Consider the following 16,004-nt stretch of genomic DNA (forward strand, 5'->3'; position numbering starts at 1 on the left):
CAAGTTAAAAAACATTTTTATAGAATAATCCAGTAAAAATGAATGTTGCTGGGAGGAGAAACGCTTCTAAACAGTTGTAAACTGAGCAAAAGGCCACTATCAATGGGCTGAACTTGAGCTCCCAAATAGTCTTTAACAGGAGGCCTGGTTGGAAATCCAATCATACATGTATGTTCACATAGACTAGAAGGGCAAGAGTAGACAGCAAAAAAAAAAAAAAGAAAGAATTTGGCTCAAAACCATGCATTCAATGAATCATGTTAACTGCCAGACAAGAACACAATTCGCTTAGTAACCCCCTACGTTAGTTGATGCACAGAGAGAAACATCAAGAAACAAGGGAAGTATGCTTGAAATCCTGCAACATCTATGAGAAGCCCAAACCTGAACAATCCACCCGGTGGCCCCACAGGCAAATCTGGAAACAGCAAAAAGAAAGTTCCAGACCACGTAGAGTGACCTTCTTTCAGGTAACATTTGCAAATATTCCTTTAAGGTACTTCTGGGATGAAGAAGATTGTCGTGTGGCCAACAATCATGAGTTTATGTCAGCCCTTGGAATAAAAACCTGTCTCCTCCTTTAACAAAATAGGGTGTCTGGGGTACAGTTCGATGGACATGTCACAGCTATGACAGGAGAGTCCGTGCAGGGCTGGCTGCCTTGCCTCGGGTGCCACAGGAGGGGAGAAGAGAGGGGTGGCGGGGGAGGAATACTGATTCTTCGTGGAATTATGTCTTGAGACTTTCTTTTCACATTTGGGACAATTAAATACACTCAGGTCATAAATTTAAAAATGAGCAAGAGCCACTGCTTGGTAAGGAAAGCACCTGTAACATCCATTACCCTCCCCCTCCCCCAACACACGCACGCAGCACGCAGCACGCACGCACGCAGCACGCACGCACGCAGCACGCACATTCAACAGGGAAATGGACTCCTCGCTGATTCACCGGGCACTCGGCGCTTCAGACTGCAACCGCACGAGCCACGGTGGCCCTCAAGTCAAGGACTTCTTCCGACAGCAGTAGAGAAGATACGGCAGGAAAAAGGCTGCCGTGCCGTCTTCGGGGAGGACGTTCAGGAAATCCCTCAGCTCCAGTTCCACGGCGACCACCGACAGCGTCTCTGTTGGAAGGAAGACGCACCGTTAGCCCTGCACGGGATTCCGCCCCCACGCTCCGCCAATGAGAAGCCGTTTCGGATAAATGGGGGTAACTGAAGGGCGAAGGACAGAACCAGGGCGGCGCCTTAAATCCATAGGTTTCATGCTTTCCGTGCCTGGCTTGACATCTCTCCCAGCAGCCTCTGAGGTTGGTATCAATGGAGGCACTTTGAATTTAGGCTTTCACTGCCCGATTACATCATTCTTGTCAATCACTTTCTATGATCCTTGAAAGGAAAACAGAATCCCTTGCAAACATTTATGGCTGGAAAATGTGCCATGACAGCGTTTGTCACCTGCACAGGTGAGTGACACTAATTACCCTGGCCATGCTGTACCACCATCACCACTATCTGCTGCTGGATTCTGCTGGATTCGCCCCCATCGCCACAATGAATACTCTGTTCAGATAGCATTTGGGCCGTCCTGCAGCTAATTAACAGAGATTGCTGGCTAGAATAACAAGTATCACTAATGTTAGACAACATGTTCTTAGCTCGCCTTCCTCATCATTGATAATAGTAGCGTAAAATTTGCATGTTATCAATAAGCACACATCCATTGAATTGCTTACTTCTCTTTCCAAGCTGTAAGGCAGTGTGCTCTTGGCACATTTTCGATATTCACCGGAGGAGGCCTGGCACTTAAAAGAACATTCCCAGTAAATCGCTGGGCTTATCACTTCCTCTATGGGTCCGCCCTGTTCCCTCACCCCCACATGCCCACTGCTTACTCCCTATGCAGAGTGTTGACACATAAAACTGGTCGATATCTGACCAGAAGACAGCTGGTCAACATGCAGTGAACCTGTGCTTCTTACCACAACGTTAACAGGCTGAGCAGCAACTGATTAGGGGAAAGATGCCAACCTCAGGAATCCACACATACAGCTAGCTCCGAGCTGAGTGACTCCGAACGTCATTTACCCTTACCCCCAGCGTTTTCTCCTGTCTAGCAGTAGTAGCTTTCAGCCACGGTGACCGTTTAAAGACAAGATGCCTCACTGGCATGTGCTGTTGGTAAGGGCCCCCGAGTCCATTCTGATCACAGTGACCCTGGGTGCAACAGAAGGAAACGCTGCCCAAGCCTTGCCATCCTCACCATTGTCATGTCTGAGCCTGCTGTGCCAGCCGCTGTGCCAGCCCCTCTTGCCGAGTGCCTTCCTCCTTGTTGGCTGCCCCTCTACTTTATCAAGCATGATGTCCTTCTCCAAAGACTGGTCCCATCAGGCATCTGGTAAGCCCTTAATACCCACAGCCACATCTAAGGTAGTTTCTGGAAACCCATGCCAAAGACATGAATCGCTGATGTCTTCCTAACACACTGGTTGGTTCTAACCCAAACATGGAGACTATTACGTCGTAATGCTGCCGGATGGCTAATAAAGTGGCTTTAAAGATACGTCACCTATTTATGCAAGCATTTCTTTTGTATAATGACTGTGGAGGTGCCCTGGTGGCACAGTGGGTACAGTGCTTAGCTACGTGAAGATGACGGCAGTTCGAACCCACCAGCCACTACCACAGGAGAAGGCTGTCACCGCCTGCTTGTAGCGAGACTCAGCTAAGAAAACGCTACAGATGAAAACCCGCCCTGCACCGATCCAGTCCGTCGACACAGCAAAGCAAATGCCATTCCCCAATGGGATGAGACCTCACTTTCGAGGAGTTGGGGTCTACAACGCCTCTTTCGGGGGACACGATTCAATCAACCACAACCAAACCTATCCAAACCCACTGCCGTCAAGCCGATTCCTAAGGCTGTAACTCTTGGTGGGAGTAGGGAGCTTTCTCTTTCTCCCGCGGGGTGGCTGGTGTTTCAAATGAGTGACCTTGCGGTTAGTGGTCTAACACACAATCACCGGCCGCGCGAGGTCTCCTTTAATCCACGACACAGCTGCTAGAAAACTACAGTAGCGGGCCTAATTCTCCCCCTCTCCCTCCCAGCCCCAACAGAGCAGTCGATTTCAGCTCCGAGTGACCGTCTAGGTCCTGGGGTCTCTGAGGCAGTTGGTCTTTGCAGCAGCAGACAGCAGCCTCTGTCCCTGTCGAAGGGAAGGGTCAATCTGGCGAAGGGCAGTGGGGATGGCCGCACAACTGAACGGTCCTCGGGAACGTGTGGACCAGGCAGAGGCGGCGCTACCTATGATTTCACCAGCAGGAAATCAGGGGCTGCACTGTTGCCCTCCCTCCTCCAAGCAGAGGCTCGCCGCTGGGGAGCAGGGGCAGCACGCAGAACGACCATGCCACGGTGCCAGCTCTCAACGCATGACAGTCGAATAAAGGTGGACACACACACACACGGCGAGAGAGAAAAACAGAACTTTTGGAGAAATCATGATGAGTCCAGGAGAGAGAGCGTGTGTGTGGATCAGGAAGGATGAAGAGTCAGAGGTGAGGAGGCTGGTGTCCTGCGTATGAAGATGCGGCCTCTCCGCACGGAAGTGCTTCACCAACATATATGCCCAACTCCTTGAAACGGGGGCTGCTTCCCAGGGTCACTCCTCGCTCCCGGGACCACTGTCTGTGGGTGCTCTGATCCCGTATGTGAACGAGTGTGTGTAGTCATTGCATAGAACCTACTTGCATCCTCTAGATCACGTACAATGCCTAGTCCATGTGCATGTTACATGCATAGCACGCCCCAGCTCCCTCTCCTCTCAGCCTCTGAGGTGCCGCTTCGACGACCCCCACCCAGGGTGATGTGAACAGCAGGTATGGAGGGCCATCTGTGTTCATTCCGAAGTCTGAAGCTATTCGATAATTTGGGTCCATTACAAAATAGAATGCAGCTGTGTCCCGGATACCAGCAATGTGACACCCTGTCTCCTGAAAATGCTCAGAAGATTCGAGCATAAGAGTCGGTATTAAATGACCTACCTGTCTTCCCCATCACAAACAAAGGACTTTAATGAAAGGAAGATTCTTGGGAAAAATGACCTCTGACTAAACACTTTCAGACCCAATTCTGTATGGATTGTGATAAGAGTTGTATGAGCCCCCAATAAAATGATTTTTTAAAATAGCCAGTGCTTTCAGCTGGAAAATATGACCCTTTCAATTTCTCATATTTTTAAGCAAATCTCAATCAATATATACCCTTAGTCATCAGCCAACTAATTAGTGATTATAAATACACAACAGTATAAAAATAGAATAGATTTCAAAACATTTAAATGACTATTCATAAATTATGAACATTCAAATAATTACCAATACTTTAAAATACTAGAGGGATCGACTTTTAAACCCTCGAGTTTTGTCCCTCCTCAATAGTGTTTCTAACTGTAATCACTAACAATCTTATCTTTCAACATGAAGTAAACACCCGGATCACTAATCTAAAATTATAACTGTCTTAACGGTTACTCAAAGGTTTAAAATTGTTGACGTTTCTATCCTGTGGTGACGAAGTATCTGAAAAGATTGATTTAAAAGCCTATGACTAGAAGAGATAGCCAAGTCAAATCCAGTTCAGTGACCCTACAGGGCAGGGCTGCACCTAACCGTTGACGGAGCAGAACGCCTCGTCTTTCCCTCCAAGAGCGGCTGGTGGTTTTGAACTGCTGACAGCCCAGCACGCGGCTCGCTGTGTCACGGGGCTCCTCTGGGAGGGAGAGATGGGTGGATGATGGGGGCGGAGCCATAAGCGATCTGCAGGGTTCTGCACACGCCCTCTCGCCGCAGTTCGGTGAGAAAGCCAAGCATCTGCAGAGTCCAGTCCCGAAAACCGACACAGAATCAGTGGGGAAACTCAGCAGCACTCTACCTTTCAAGGACGACACGTAGACCTGGGACCTCTCCCCGCCACGTTTTATTCTCTGACAGAGTTCAGGCAGGAGCTTTTTCCACCAGAGAGTCTGTCTCAGGGAGAAACGAACACATTTGAGTTTGGTTAAAAACAAGTGTGCACATGAGGGGAGGAGGGGGACGAGCTGCTACCCGGGGATGAAATCTTTCAAAACCACGATCTGCAAAGCGTACCCGGTTCTCGTCTTTCAGTTCGCTATTGGCGTAAGGGATGACCGCCTCCGGGCACCGCTCGAGGAGCGCGTCCAGACACTGCCCGTACTCCCTCAGGCGCGTGTGGCACAGCACGTGGACGCTGAGGCCGGCCGCGGTGTCCTCTGGGAGCAGCTCCAGGAAGGGGCTCATGGAGGCTATGTCAAACGAAGGGCCACAGAGGAGAGACTGCAGGCAGAGAAGCGAGATGTCACGGAATGAGGGCGCCCGCCCAACCCAGAAGCACAAGACACAGACGCTCTGTGAAAAGGAAGTGCATGCAGCTGGACAGCACGTGCACTTGGCTCTTGTTCGATCGATCTGAGTGGACGGCAGTACTCAATGAGCTTGATGGTCTGTCTGGTTGAAGAATGAAGACGTACTTCACAGAAAGCAGCTCTTTCTCCAAAGCACCTTTTATTTACTTGGATCGACTGAAAATTAAAGCCCATGTGACGCTCCAAGACTTCACTCAAATTGTAAACTGGTTCAAACACTAACAGTGATGAAGTGAACGGTCATCAGGAGGAGAAGAGTAAGTTGGACTATTATTTCCCATTAAAACTATATTCCAATGGCCATTTAATGAGAAAAGGTTCATGATAAGTAAAAAACAAAAAACCACTCTCCTGAATTGTATTCAGAGCATTATCCTGGTTTTATAAAATGCACACATGTACCTGCACACGGAGGCACAGCTTGGGTAGACCATCAAAACAGATGAGCTGCCTGGATGGGAGGGTAAAGTAAACTGTTTGCTTTCTCCTGAATATTTAAGTGTATTTTCTTTCTGTGATGAGCAGTACCTAGCAAGGACGAGTCAAAAAGTAGTGCTACAGAATCGTGGGAAACTTTATTAAACAAAAATACTAGAATGTGAAGCTACTGCTTCTCAACAGACCCTCCCTCAAGGTCTACACACTTCTTCAGGCAGTGCCACGGTCTCTCGAGAACTGTGTTCCCTGACGGATGCCGCGCAGAGCAGCCACTTCCAAAGGACTCAGATTGCATCGGACTGTGCTTTGGGTTTGTGAAACAGAAGGTCTGAAGGAACAAGATGGGGAGGAGGGGTAACTTGGTGGGTTTATAGCATCAACGAAATTCTCCTGAGAGTCCTAGGTGTGTCCTAATGATCGGGGGTGGGGGAAAATCCTCAATCCAACCTTCCTGGCATTTTTCTCACCAAAACCATTTTGCATTTTCTTAAAACTTCTTCCTAATGGGCTCCTGCAATCATCTCCGTCCTGGAGGAAACCTATGGAGATGACTCATTGCCTTCCCTTCGGTTCTGACTCACAGTGACCCTGCAGCACAGGGTGGAACTGCCCCTGTGGGTTTCTGAGACAGTTCAGCTTCACGGGAGTAGAAAGCTTTATCTCCCTCCTGCGGCTACACATTGTTGGCTTTCCCGTTAGAGCCCAACGGAGAATCCACTCACCCAGCACCAGGGTGCTCCCTTCAGGATTCCAAAACACAGTCCCATCACCTGCCAAGCTGACCTGTGGGCCTCGAATTAACCGGCCCAGAAGATGCCCTGGAAAGTCGCTGCTGACTGGCCTTTTCAATCTTAAGACACCAGCCAGACTCAGGAGAAAGACAGGGCTGTGTCTATCCCCGTAGAGAGTCCCGGGCTCGGAAGCCCACCGGGGCGGGCGGGCGGGTCTATCCCGTGCTGCAGGGTCGCAGGACCCCACGGGAGTGAGGGCTAGACTGAGGCAGAGGTACGGCTTGAGCGGAGTGTTCTGCAGCCATCACTGATTACAGCGGCACCTGAGTGTCTCGTTTGGAATAAACCTGTGCAGGTAGGAGCTGGAACCCTAAGAGCAACACTTTCTGATTTCCTTGTAGATAAAGGGGGGGGGGCAGGGGGAACAGGGGTATTAACATTAAAAATAAAATATAGCCGTTGTTCAGAACTGCATCATCTGTGTGTCCCTTGCTTAATGACATGGAGCGGGATTATCCCAGTGTTCAGAATGTCACTGAGCTGTTACTTTTTAAGCATTGTAAAACGGAATTCTACTTTGCGTCCATCACCAGAATGGCTTGCGCCCCCCTTTCCCCAGGGCCAGGATGAGACGATCACGTCCTAATGTTTTCCCTCTTTCCATCCTTTTCTCTGCAGCGTCTTCTCTCACACACAGGAGGGGCTACAGTGTCAACCATCCATTCGTGGTCAGCTTGATTGTCCTCGTTCACATAGCCACCAAGGAATGGCTAGGAGAATAAGGTTGGTCCTTTTCCTTTCCGGATGTTTAGGAAGCGCCGTCGTGCGCATCATTTCCAGACTGTGCCACGGCAGGGTGAAACGTGGCGGTCGGTCATCCCTCGGGCCCAGACTCGCCCGACACGAGAGAAGACACAGAGTATGTCTCTCTTGGATTTGGGCGTAGATGGAACCACAGGAAGAGGAGGAAAGGAGCAAGGCGGGATGACCCCCATCGTCGCCAAAATGAGATGAGTCAAAACTTTGTACGAAATGGATTCTATCCAGGATGTCTGAGTTAGCTTTCCTATCATCATCAAGAACTCCAACAGCACCGCAGCATGGCCCCGATGAGGTGTACAGGCCTCCAGTGGGCAGGTCAATGAATGAGGTCAAGACAAGCACAATCAACCACAGTATCATCTCATCAGTGTTTACACAGACAACCTACCATGAGGCAAGAGCCCTATGACCTGGTCAGGCTCCCACCTAGTACCTTCACACCAGCCTCCCTCCACAGACAAGAGGCAGGGACTCCTTCCAAAGATCCCCAGTATTCCAACTATGCATCCTGCCCCAAATTATACACCGCGGGCCAAGCGAACACATTGAAATCTTACACTTTACTGTAACAAGTACACTGAACAAAAAGAGCCATTTTACCTTACCTGTAATTTTGAAAGGTCTTCTGTGTAATTTTTATCAGCCGAGGAATCATATGATATTAAAACATTAACCCACGGATAAATTAAGCCATAATGACCACAGGCATTTATCTAAAACATAAAAAAATATTGTCGTAAATAGGATATATGTCTGTACGTGTGTGTAGTGTGTGTGTGCGTGCATGCACATGCACTTTTTGCCCGTCATCCATTCCACAAAATGTAAGACATCATCACACACCAGGTTACACAGTTACTTTCCCCGGGGAGTGGGGGGTATGTTTTAGAATGTACTCAGTAGCAAAAAGAACAATGCTTTATGATCATTATACGCCGCCCCCCACCCAAAGGGTTGACAGCCACACTGGAAATAAGGTTTATGGATGGTGCTTTCCCGGGGAGGCAAAAGCTCTTCCGACAAGTATCGAGGTTTCAAATCCCACCAAGCGCCCCTGATTCAAGAAGGTGGTGTCTGTCCCAGGAGAGGCAAAGGGCTGGGAGAGGAAGTGGTTCAGAAGGGCAGAATACGGCCTGGCTGCCCCGAGGGCTGTGGCACAGCCAGGGGCCTTGTGCAGCTGCTCCCCCAGAATGGACGTCTGCCCTATGTCAAGCTCAGCTGCTCGCTTCATGCAGGGGGGGGGTGCACCCGAGCTGGGGAAAGCCCCTCCCACCTGCTTGGGCAATGACTGAGTTATAACCAATCAACAGCAGAGGAGCTGTTTGGGGCTTTTTTATGTCATTCTTTAAAACAGGGGCAACTTAATCCCAGGCAAGCTTTAGGTTTATATTTAACTCCTGCTTAACGGAGCTACGAGGGGGTACCCAAAAAAACCGGAATGCTCCTCCCCCAAAGCTATGTAGTTAAATTTTTTAATAAAACAACCTTATCACCTTCAAAGTACTCTCCATGACACTTAATACATTTGTCAATTCTGCGATTCCATTCTTGGAAACATATTTCAAACTCAGCGGTTTGGATGGCTGACAGCACCTCCCACGGTTTTTTTCCCCCACCTCTTCCACATTGTCAAATCGCTGTCCTTTCATGCCCCTCTTCAGTCAAGGAAACAAAAAGTCGTAACAGAGCGAGGCCAGGTGAGTAAGGTGTGTGTAAGAGAGGCATGCTGTGCTTTGCCCAAAACTGGCGCACTGCGATGGTCGCATGAGCAGGTGCTTTGTTGTGGTGGCAACATTAGTCCCCCATCTGCCACGAACCAGGTCACTTTTGTCACACACTGTTCAGAACCGATGACAATGATATGTAATGATGTGCCAATAAAAAATAGAAAAGCTTGATTAATAGTCAGACCTGGTGGAACGAACTCCAAATGCACTATCCCTCTCACATCAGCAGAGTTTTTTCTGGTTTTGGGGGGTGCCCCCTCATATCTGGTACTATCGACTAGGTTTGACTCTAAGCTATGTAAGTGAGATGGGGTGTTAGTCACTGAACAGATGCCTGGTGTCACAGACTGTCTTCTTCCACTGTCTTACCAGCTCCTCTGACGTCCTCAGTGGGGCGGTGTCGGGCGGCTGCCTGGTCGATAACCTCCAGATGTAATGTGACGTGAGCTTGAAAAACAGCTCCTGAAGGACCACATCCGGGAGACAGGCCACAAGCTGGGCTTCCCAGAAGTCCACCAGGAGCTGGGGAATCGTATCTTCCTCCTTACCACAAAGCGCCTGGAGAGAGAGTGAAGCCAGCCCGATGCCTCCCGGGAAACAGAGTGCTGGCCAGGTTCCAGCTGGACCCCACAGTGGGGCGCGCATTTAACCAACCGCCCTTAGTAATAAAAGCTTTAGCAGGAAACGAACTGTAGGCTGCAGGCATCCAATTTCCCCAGGTGCAATATTCTAACCTGTACTTTTATCGGGCCGACTCATTATGCGCAAGTCGGCTTATTAAGAAGACACAGCAATAAATGTTAAAAGCCCACGTCTCTTCCTGATCCTGACACTGCCATACCAAACATTTTTTTAGGCCACTCAGATAGATGACATGCCCCTAGAGACCCACCTTAAAAAAGGAATCTGCTTCTTCCAATCCAATTTTGTTGTTCTTCTGTAGACCCAGGATCGAGGCCACAATCAACCCAGGCCGTGTCTCCCTGAGGTGAGCGGCCAGCTCCGTTGGCAAAGTCTGTCCCTTCCGCTGCCGAATCAGAAGTCGAGGTTCCAGGATGAAGCCACAAACCAGCTTCATCTGCAGGTGAAAGAGAAGTTCTGAAATCAGGGGTACACTCTACCAGGTTCGGGCTGTGCATTTTAGAAATACACACACGGGTGCCATCGAGATTCACGGTGACAAGTTTACCTTTCTCCGTGAAAGGCCAGCTATTGCCTGGAGAACGGCATGCTCGGACTGACTGACAGAAGTCACGGATATGGGCATTTCTGAGAAAGGACGCAGGGCTGGGCAGTCCCCTTCGGTTGTACACAGGGTCCCTGTGGGTGGGAAGCCCCAGGGCGGTCCCCATCAACAAGCTGTCCTAGTGTGCAGGAGGCCTTGACATTCAGATCCGCTTGATTTAAAAATACCTAAGTTTGCTGTGCTTTTTTTCTGTTTGTTTGTTTCAACTGTCTAGAAGGAAGATGGATGTTTACATGGATTCTCATTAAAACAGAGAATGGCTCTCCATGCTGAGGTGTTCTTGTCCCACAAAGCCACTCATTTGCATAGTGATGATGGGTGCCTGACACTCTTGCTTCTTAATGGGCATCTGACTGAAGTTGGGCAAAACAAACAAACAAAACCCATCAGCAGTGGGGCCAAAGTGCCCACTTCCAATCCCAGCTCTACTGTTCATCAGCTGTGCGACCCTGGAGAAAGTACTGCATCTCTATCTGAGTTGCCTCCTGGGTATCAGAGAGAGAGGGGTACCGCTACATGCAACTCTTAACAAGAACGAGCTAACATACGCATGGTACTTAGAGCAGACCTGGTACAACGGGGGATCTTCAGGTTCTACTTTCTTGCCCCTAAATGATTCACATCATGCCCCTCAGTGGCATTTCCCCCCCTGAGAGACAGCATTCAAATGCCCCCTCCTCCACCAGGTCTTCTGCCATTTGCTCACAAATCCCCGACTCCCACGGCTCACAGTGAGCCCCGAACCCCCCCGCACACACTTGCTGGACTGACAGGCACCTCACTGGGCTGTGACCTGTGCCTGTCTGTACCCCTCATACCAGACCAGGCTGTGGGCGAGGGGCAGAGCCTGTGCATTCTTCAGCACCAAGCACAGTGCTCCAGACATACCGACCCTCTCAGTGGAAAGATCGGTGAATACATCGCTGCCAGGTAGCAGTCTTATTTCTCTATCACTCGCCAGACCCAAAGTCCCAAGTACCCGTTTGGGGGCACTTCTCTGCTAAGTCTCTTTGCCACACAACTAAGAGAAATTGAGCCAGAAAAATATCCTCGCCCCCACCCACCCCCAAGCTAAGCACCTTTGAACAACAGCAAAGAGAAAAAAAAAACACCTTGTTGCTGTGACCGATTCCCACCCATAGTGACCCGACCAGGGCAGTGTACAACGGGGCCTTTAGGCTGTCAATGGTCACCTCTTTCTCATGCAGATGGGCCGGTGACTTCAAACCTCTGACCCTTCCTTTGCAGTGAAGCGCTTAACTAAGGCACTAAGGCACCACTGCAGCTCTCCCTAAGGCCTGCTGGGTCCTAGCTGAGGCCCGCGTGACTGCCGGGCAGGCCCCATACCTCTGAATGGCTTTCCATCTCATGCCTGTGCGTGTCGAGGTCACCCAGTTTCAGAGCCACTGCTGCCTTGGCCAGGGTCACTACGACTGATGAGAACCCAGCCGCGTCCAGCTTCCGCAGATAGCTCAGGGCCGTCCGGGGGTTCGCCTTCTTCATGGAAGGGCTACAGAGAACGTGGGGGAGTTGCTTTGGCTCGGTGACATGGAACATCTGGATGACTTTCGCTGCCAATTCCTTGGGTGAACGCGATCAAGAAATAAAAGAAAAAAGTAGTCAGCCAGTAGAAAACAACGGCGACAAAGACATAGTTCATCTGTGCGCACATGCACTGATGTGACGCCACAACAAACATAACGCAACCGAGGTCAACCTACAGCCTTGGGATTTGATTGAAAAAGACAGGGTGATGGTGGCCCCCAGGGGCCCTGAGAGGGCCTGCCGTGGTGCCCTGGCTAGATAACAATGACAAGAAAGCAGTGGAAATATGTGCAAGACGGCGGCCAGCATTCCTTATTTTCATTCCCAAAATAGCAGTTACTGTGATTGCAACCACACACTCCCCCCCTCGTTACCCAAGGGTTATCTCTTCAGTAAACGATTTTTAGCACTACTAGGGCTAAAATCATCCTTAAGAAAGGCTGACACGAGCTCGGTTTCCTAAGCCATCCTTACACCAGGCTTGGGGACTGGGGCACGCAGGGCTGTGGGAAGGGCCCACGCAGAGCAGGCAGCGGGCCCACACTCTGATACTGCTCGAGAGACATGCGCACGGCTGTCACATCAGACGGGATGCTCCACAGTGAGGCTCACGGCTCCTCATCCATCAAATGGGCACGCGTGAGAAGACCACCCTTTTAGCCTTTCTAAAGCTGCAGTCAGTCCACGGTCCTCCATCACTTTCTTCAAAAAAGAAAAGCAAATTCCCAAAGAAGAAAATTGGGATGTAACTGTAAAAAAGTTAAATCACTGTGGCAGTTACTTAATCTCTTGTCAGCTTGGAAAGGGGCGGAGTCTAGCCTGTCAATCATGCCACAGACAATGAGGCCTCTGTGTGGGCATGGCCTTCTCCCGAGGATTCAGGAACACCTGCCTTCCTCCCTGGAGGTGGGAGACACTCTCTGCTTCATCTTCCTGAGACATTCCTATTGACAAGCCACATGGAGCTGTGCCGATGGCAGTCAGGGCGCTGGAGCTGGAGGAGCCACGTGGAGACCCACGCCCACTAAGATGCTTTCACCACCACTGGATCCACAAGACTCCACCCACTGGCCTGTGATCTTCCTGCACTCGGCGTCATTGCATGGCTGCATGAGTCTAAAGAGGAATTTATGGACTAGTATTGACATATGGGCTAATATTAGGCTTATGGACTTGATCTGGACTGGGCTGGGACGTTTTCTTAATGCGCAATTGCTCTTTGATATAAAGTTATCTCTTACACATATGAGTGTCTATGAATTTGTTTCTCTAATCAAGCCAGACTAATAATTACTAAAGGGGGGGAGGGGGTGGGGGGAAGCAAGCTCATTACATAAAATATTTGAATAAAATCTAAAATGAGAAGTTAAACATGAGACATAAGTGGATACAAAACCATACTCACTTCACTTAATTCTTCATCCAGGTCTTCGTAGAGAGCGTGATTCATATAAAAGACCAAGCCCCTCTCGTATTTCTGTGCTCCGTCCTCCCCGGTGCAGTCCGCTCGGGCCAAAACCTCAGCCATAGACCACCCGGACATCTTGTAGTACGGCAAGGCCAGGTGCGCTTGCTGGGTGTCCAGCCTGGGAGAAAGGAAGTGGAAGACTTTTATTTTGACGGCTGTCAGCCTGCGTTGCTAACGCAGCTGGAAAGACAGCAGGTGACACATTTCCGGAGGACAACAATGGTAAAACGACTTTTCTCCTGTATCAGCAGCCGGAGCAGATGCCTAGGTTTCATGCTACAACGTGATTCTAATGAATGTCATTCCTTAACAATTCAATAAACGAACTGTCACATTCATGGTACGGCTCTAAGATAACGTCTGTGTGTGTAGACAGGGAAGAAAAAGCACCCTCCTTCTCATGAACACCAAGTAGACGTTTTTAAACGAGGTGGCCCAAACGAGCGACTTCTGTCTGTGGAGAGAGCAAGTCAGCGTCTCTGGCGTCAGGGCAGCAGCAGCAGCAGCCACTGAGCTCTTCTAGTGCTGGAAGCATCTTGATGCCAATTGAAAAAACGCTTAAAACAAACCAAAAGAGATTTCCTAAACACACTCCCATAAATAAAAAGGGACCCTCATCCCACGATCCCGTTCTGGCATCCTAAGAACACTGACTATTTAGGTTACAATTGAGGACGATCCCATGGTGCAGCGCCCCGAGAGCTAACAGACCACCCACAATGCTGTCCTTGCAGGTGCTTTCCACAGCTCCTGTGCCTGCAAATCCCGCAGAGAATCTCACCTTCCTAAATCCGGTGGTGGGAGGAAGCTCACGGATGCATTTCTTAAATCCCAACACTTTGAAAGCAGGAGATAGGTCAGGTTCACCTTTGTCTCTGGAAGCAGAGTATCTTACCTGGGCCACAGCACGTGCTCCGTGAGTGCATACACTGAGTGCCTCCCCTCCCACCCCACCCCCATTAACAGGTGACTCGTGGAGACGGAAAGGTGAGTAAGCTCGCCCATCGGACCGCCGGGTGGTAACCCACCTGCTGTAACAGTCTCCCAGGTGCCCGGCGCTTTCTCTAAACGCCTCCAAGAGCTCCGCCTTCTCTCCGGGCTCCAGCTGGTGCCCGGCCATCAGGGCGGCTCTCACCAGCAGGTGGGCCTCGCTGAGAAGGTGGATGCAGCTCTGGGTCTTCACAGTCTTGTAGGTGTTGCTGTAGTCGACCTAAGACCCGGAGAATAAGCAGCCGGTGTTGCTGAAGAAAGATTTCCCCAAACGTTCCCCAGTTCCTAACAGAGCCTGTAGATTGCATTGGTCAGTTAGTATTTGGACATGGGAAATACGGAAGATGGACACACTAAGAGGCTATTTATCATTACTATAGGGCCTGGCTGGAGTATTTCCCCCCACAGCCTGCGAGTGAGTTGGGATTGTAGATGTGACCATATTAAACAGTGCGGATCTCTTTGCCCAGGAGCCTTCTGAAGCCCCTCAGTAAGAAAGAGGGTGGGAGAGTGGGAGAGTGCGTACGAAGAGTATGAAATGTGAGGAAGGAGCAAACGAGGGGCAATGTGGGCTCAGGTGAATCCAATCTGTGTGGGGACTAGGCACAGGTTCTCCCTATTTGTGTTTAAGCAACTGTTCTGCAAGTCGGAAACCATTTGGGAAATTGACAGGAGTGGACAGCTGTCACGCTGGGAATAAGAATGCCCACTCTGGGCCCCACCCACAGGAAAATGCCAGTGAGACCTCAGGGAAAGGAGCGTGAGACGGGGAGAGATGATTCACGAGCCCCTGTAGCCAGCCCCGATTCATGATTCTATTTGCTCAAATTAAAAGTTGAAGGTTGAAGGCTACTTATGTGTAGAAGGGCAATCAATCCTTTTAGGTGGGGGGGGGACGAGTAAGAGAATCTTCTTTGGCCAAAAGGGATTCCTAGAGGCTCCTCAGCTGCCAGGGCAGGGGAAGCAGATGGTGGAGAAAGATTCACACTGCCCTTTCTGACGGAAGCTGGGAGCTCATTGGCCGGGTATTTCAGGAAGTGTGAGGATTAGGAACCAGTGTCTGGGCCTCGCTTCCCCCTGTCAGGGCTGAGCTCGGAAAGGGAAGTTTGGAAGGAGTACCATTTCTTTGTAGAGCTGCACCGGTGACACCGTGTTCACAATATATAAATTCCACCCGGCCTCGGCCACAGGAGCAGCTTTGGGCTTAACACTGTTATCTTTTCTGGAACTACATGTGAAAAACAAACAAAGGAAAAGAATTGTTTTAGATAAGGCATACTTCTTTTGGATAAGGCATATTTTTAATAAATGGCAGTTTTAAATGGCAAAGGCTGGATACCCTGCAATTCCACGATGAAATCTTTGACATTTTGGATTCCCTTCAGAGAATCCCACTCATTGAACATTAGGTTCCTGATATTTCTTAGTCCGGACTAGTGGTTCTCAACCTTCCCAATGCCGCGACCCTTTAGTACAGTTTCTCATGTAGTGGTAACCTCCGTCTGTGGGCATATCTACATGTGCGCAGACCCGCCTGGGGACGGATAGAGGAGCGGTGTCTCGGTTCCTAAGGCCATCGGAAATATGGCCGTAGG

The 16,004-nt window shown here is 49.9% G+C and overlaps 1 protein-coding gene across 1 annotated transcript in view; it reads right to left on the bottom strand.

The window, feature by feature from the left end:
- Nucleotides 1–16,004, bottom strand: part of HPS3 (HPS3 biogenesis of lysosomal organelles complex 2 subunit 1) — a 46,895-nt gene continuing 30,891 nt past the window's right edge. Inside the window, exons 8-17 of the mRNA XM_045295009.1 lie at nucleotides 15,529–15,637; nucleotides 14,448–14,629; nucleotides 13,357–13,537; nucleotides 11,754–11,987; nucleotides 10,053–10,238; nucleotides 9,530–9,718; nucleotides 8,039–8,146; nucleotides 5,147–5,353; nucleotides 4,932–5,022; nucleotides 1–1,126 (exon numbers count right to left, since the gene is read on the bottom strand). Coding sequence (XP_045150944.1) covers nucleotides 999–1,126; nucleotides 4,932–5,022; nucleotides 5,147–5,353; nucleotides 8,039–8,146; nucleotides 9,530–9,718; nucleotides 10,053–10,238; nucleotides 11,754–11,987; nucleotides 13,357–13,537; nucleotides 14,448–14,629; nucleotides 15,529–15,637 — 1,615 coding nt within the window. The 3' untranslated portion in view covers nucleotides 1–998. The remainder of the gene's footprint in view (nucleotides 1,127–4,931; nucleotides 5,023–5,146; nucleotides 5,354–8,038; nucleotides 8,147–9,529; nucleotides 9,719–10,052; nucleotides 10,239–11,753; nucleotides 11,988–13,356; nucleotides 13,538–14,447; nucleotides 14,630–15,528; nucleotides 15,638–16,004) is intronic.

Source organism: Echinops telfairi, unplaced genomic scaffold (genome assembly GCF_000313985.2).
Source record: "Echinops telfairi isolate 266 unplaced genomic scaffold, ASM31398v2 ScPeMD7_4225;HRSCAF=4972, whole genome shotgun sequence".
NCBI lineage: Eukaryota > Metazoa > Chordata > Mammalia > Afrosoricida > Tenrecidae > Echinops > Echinops telfairi.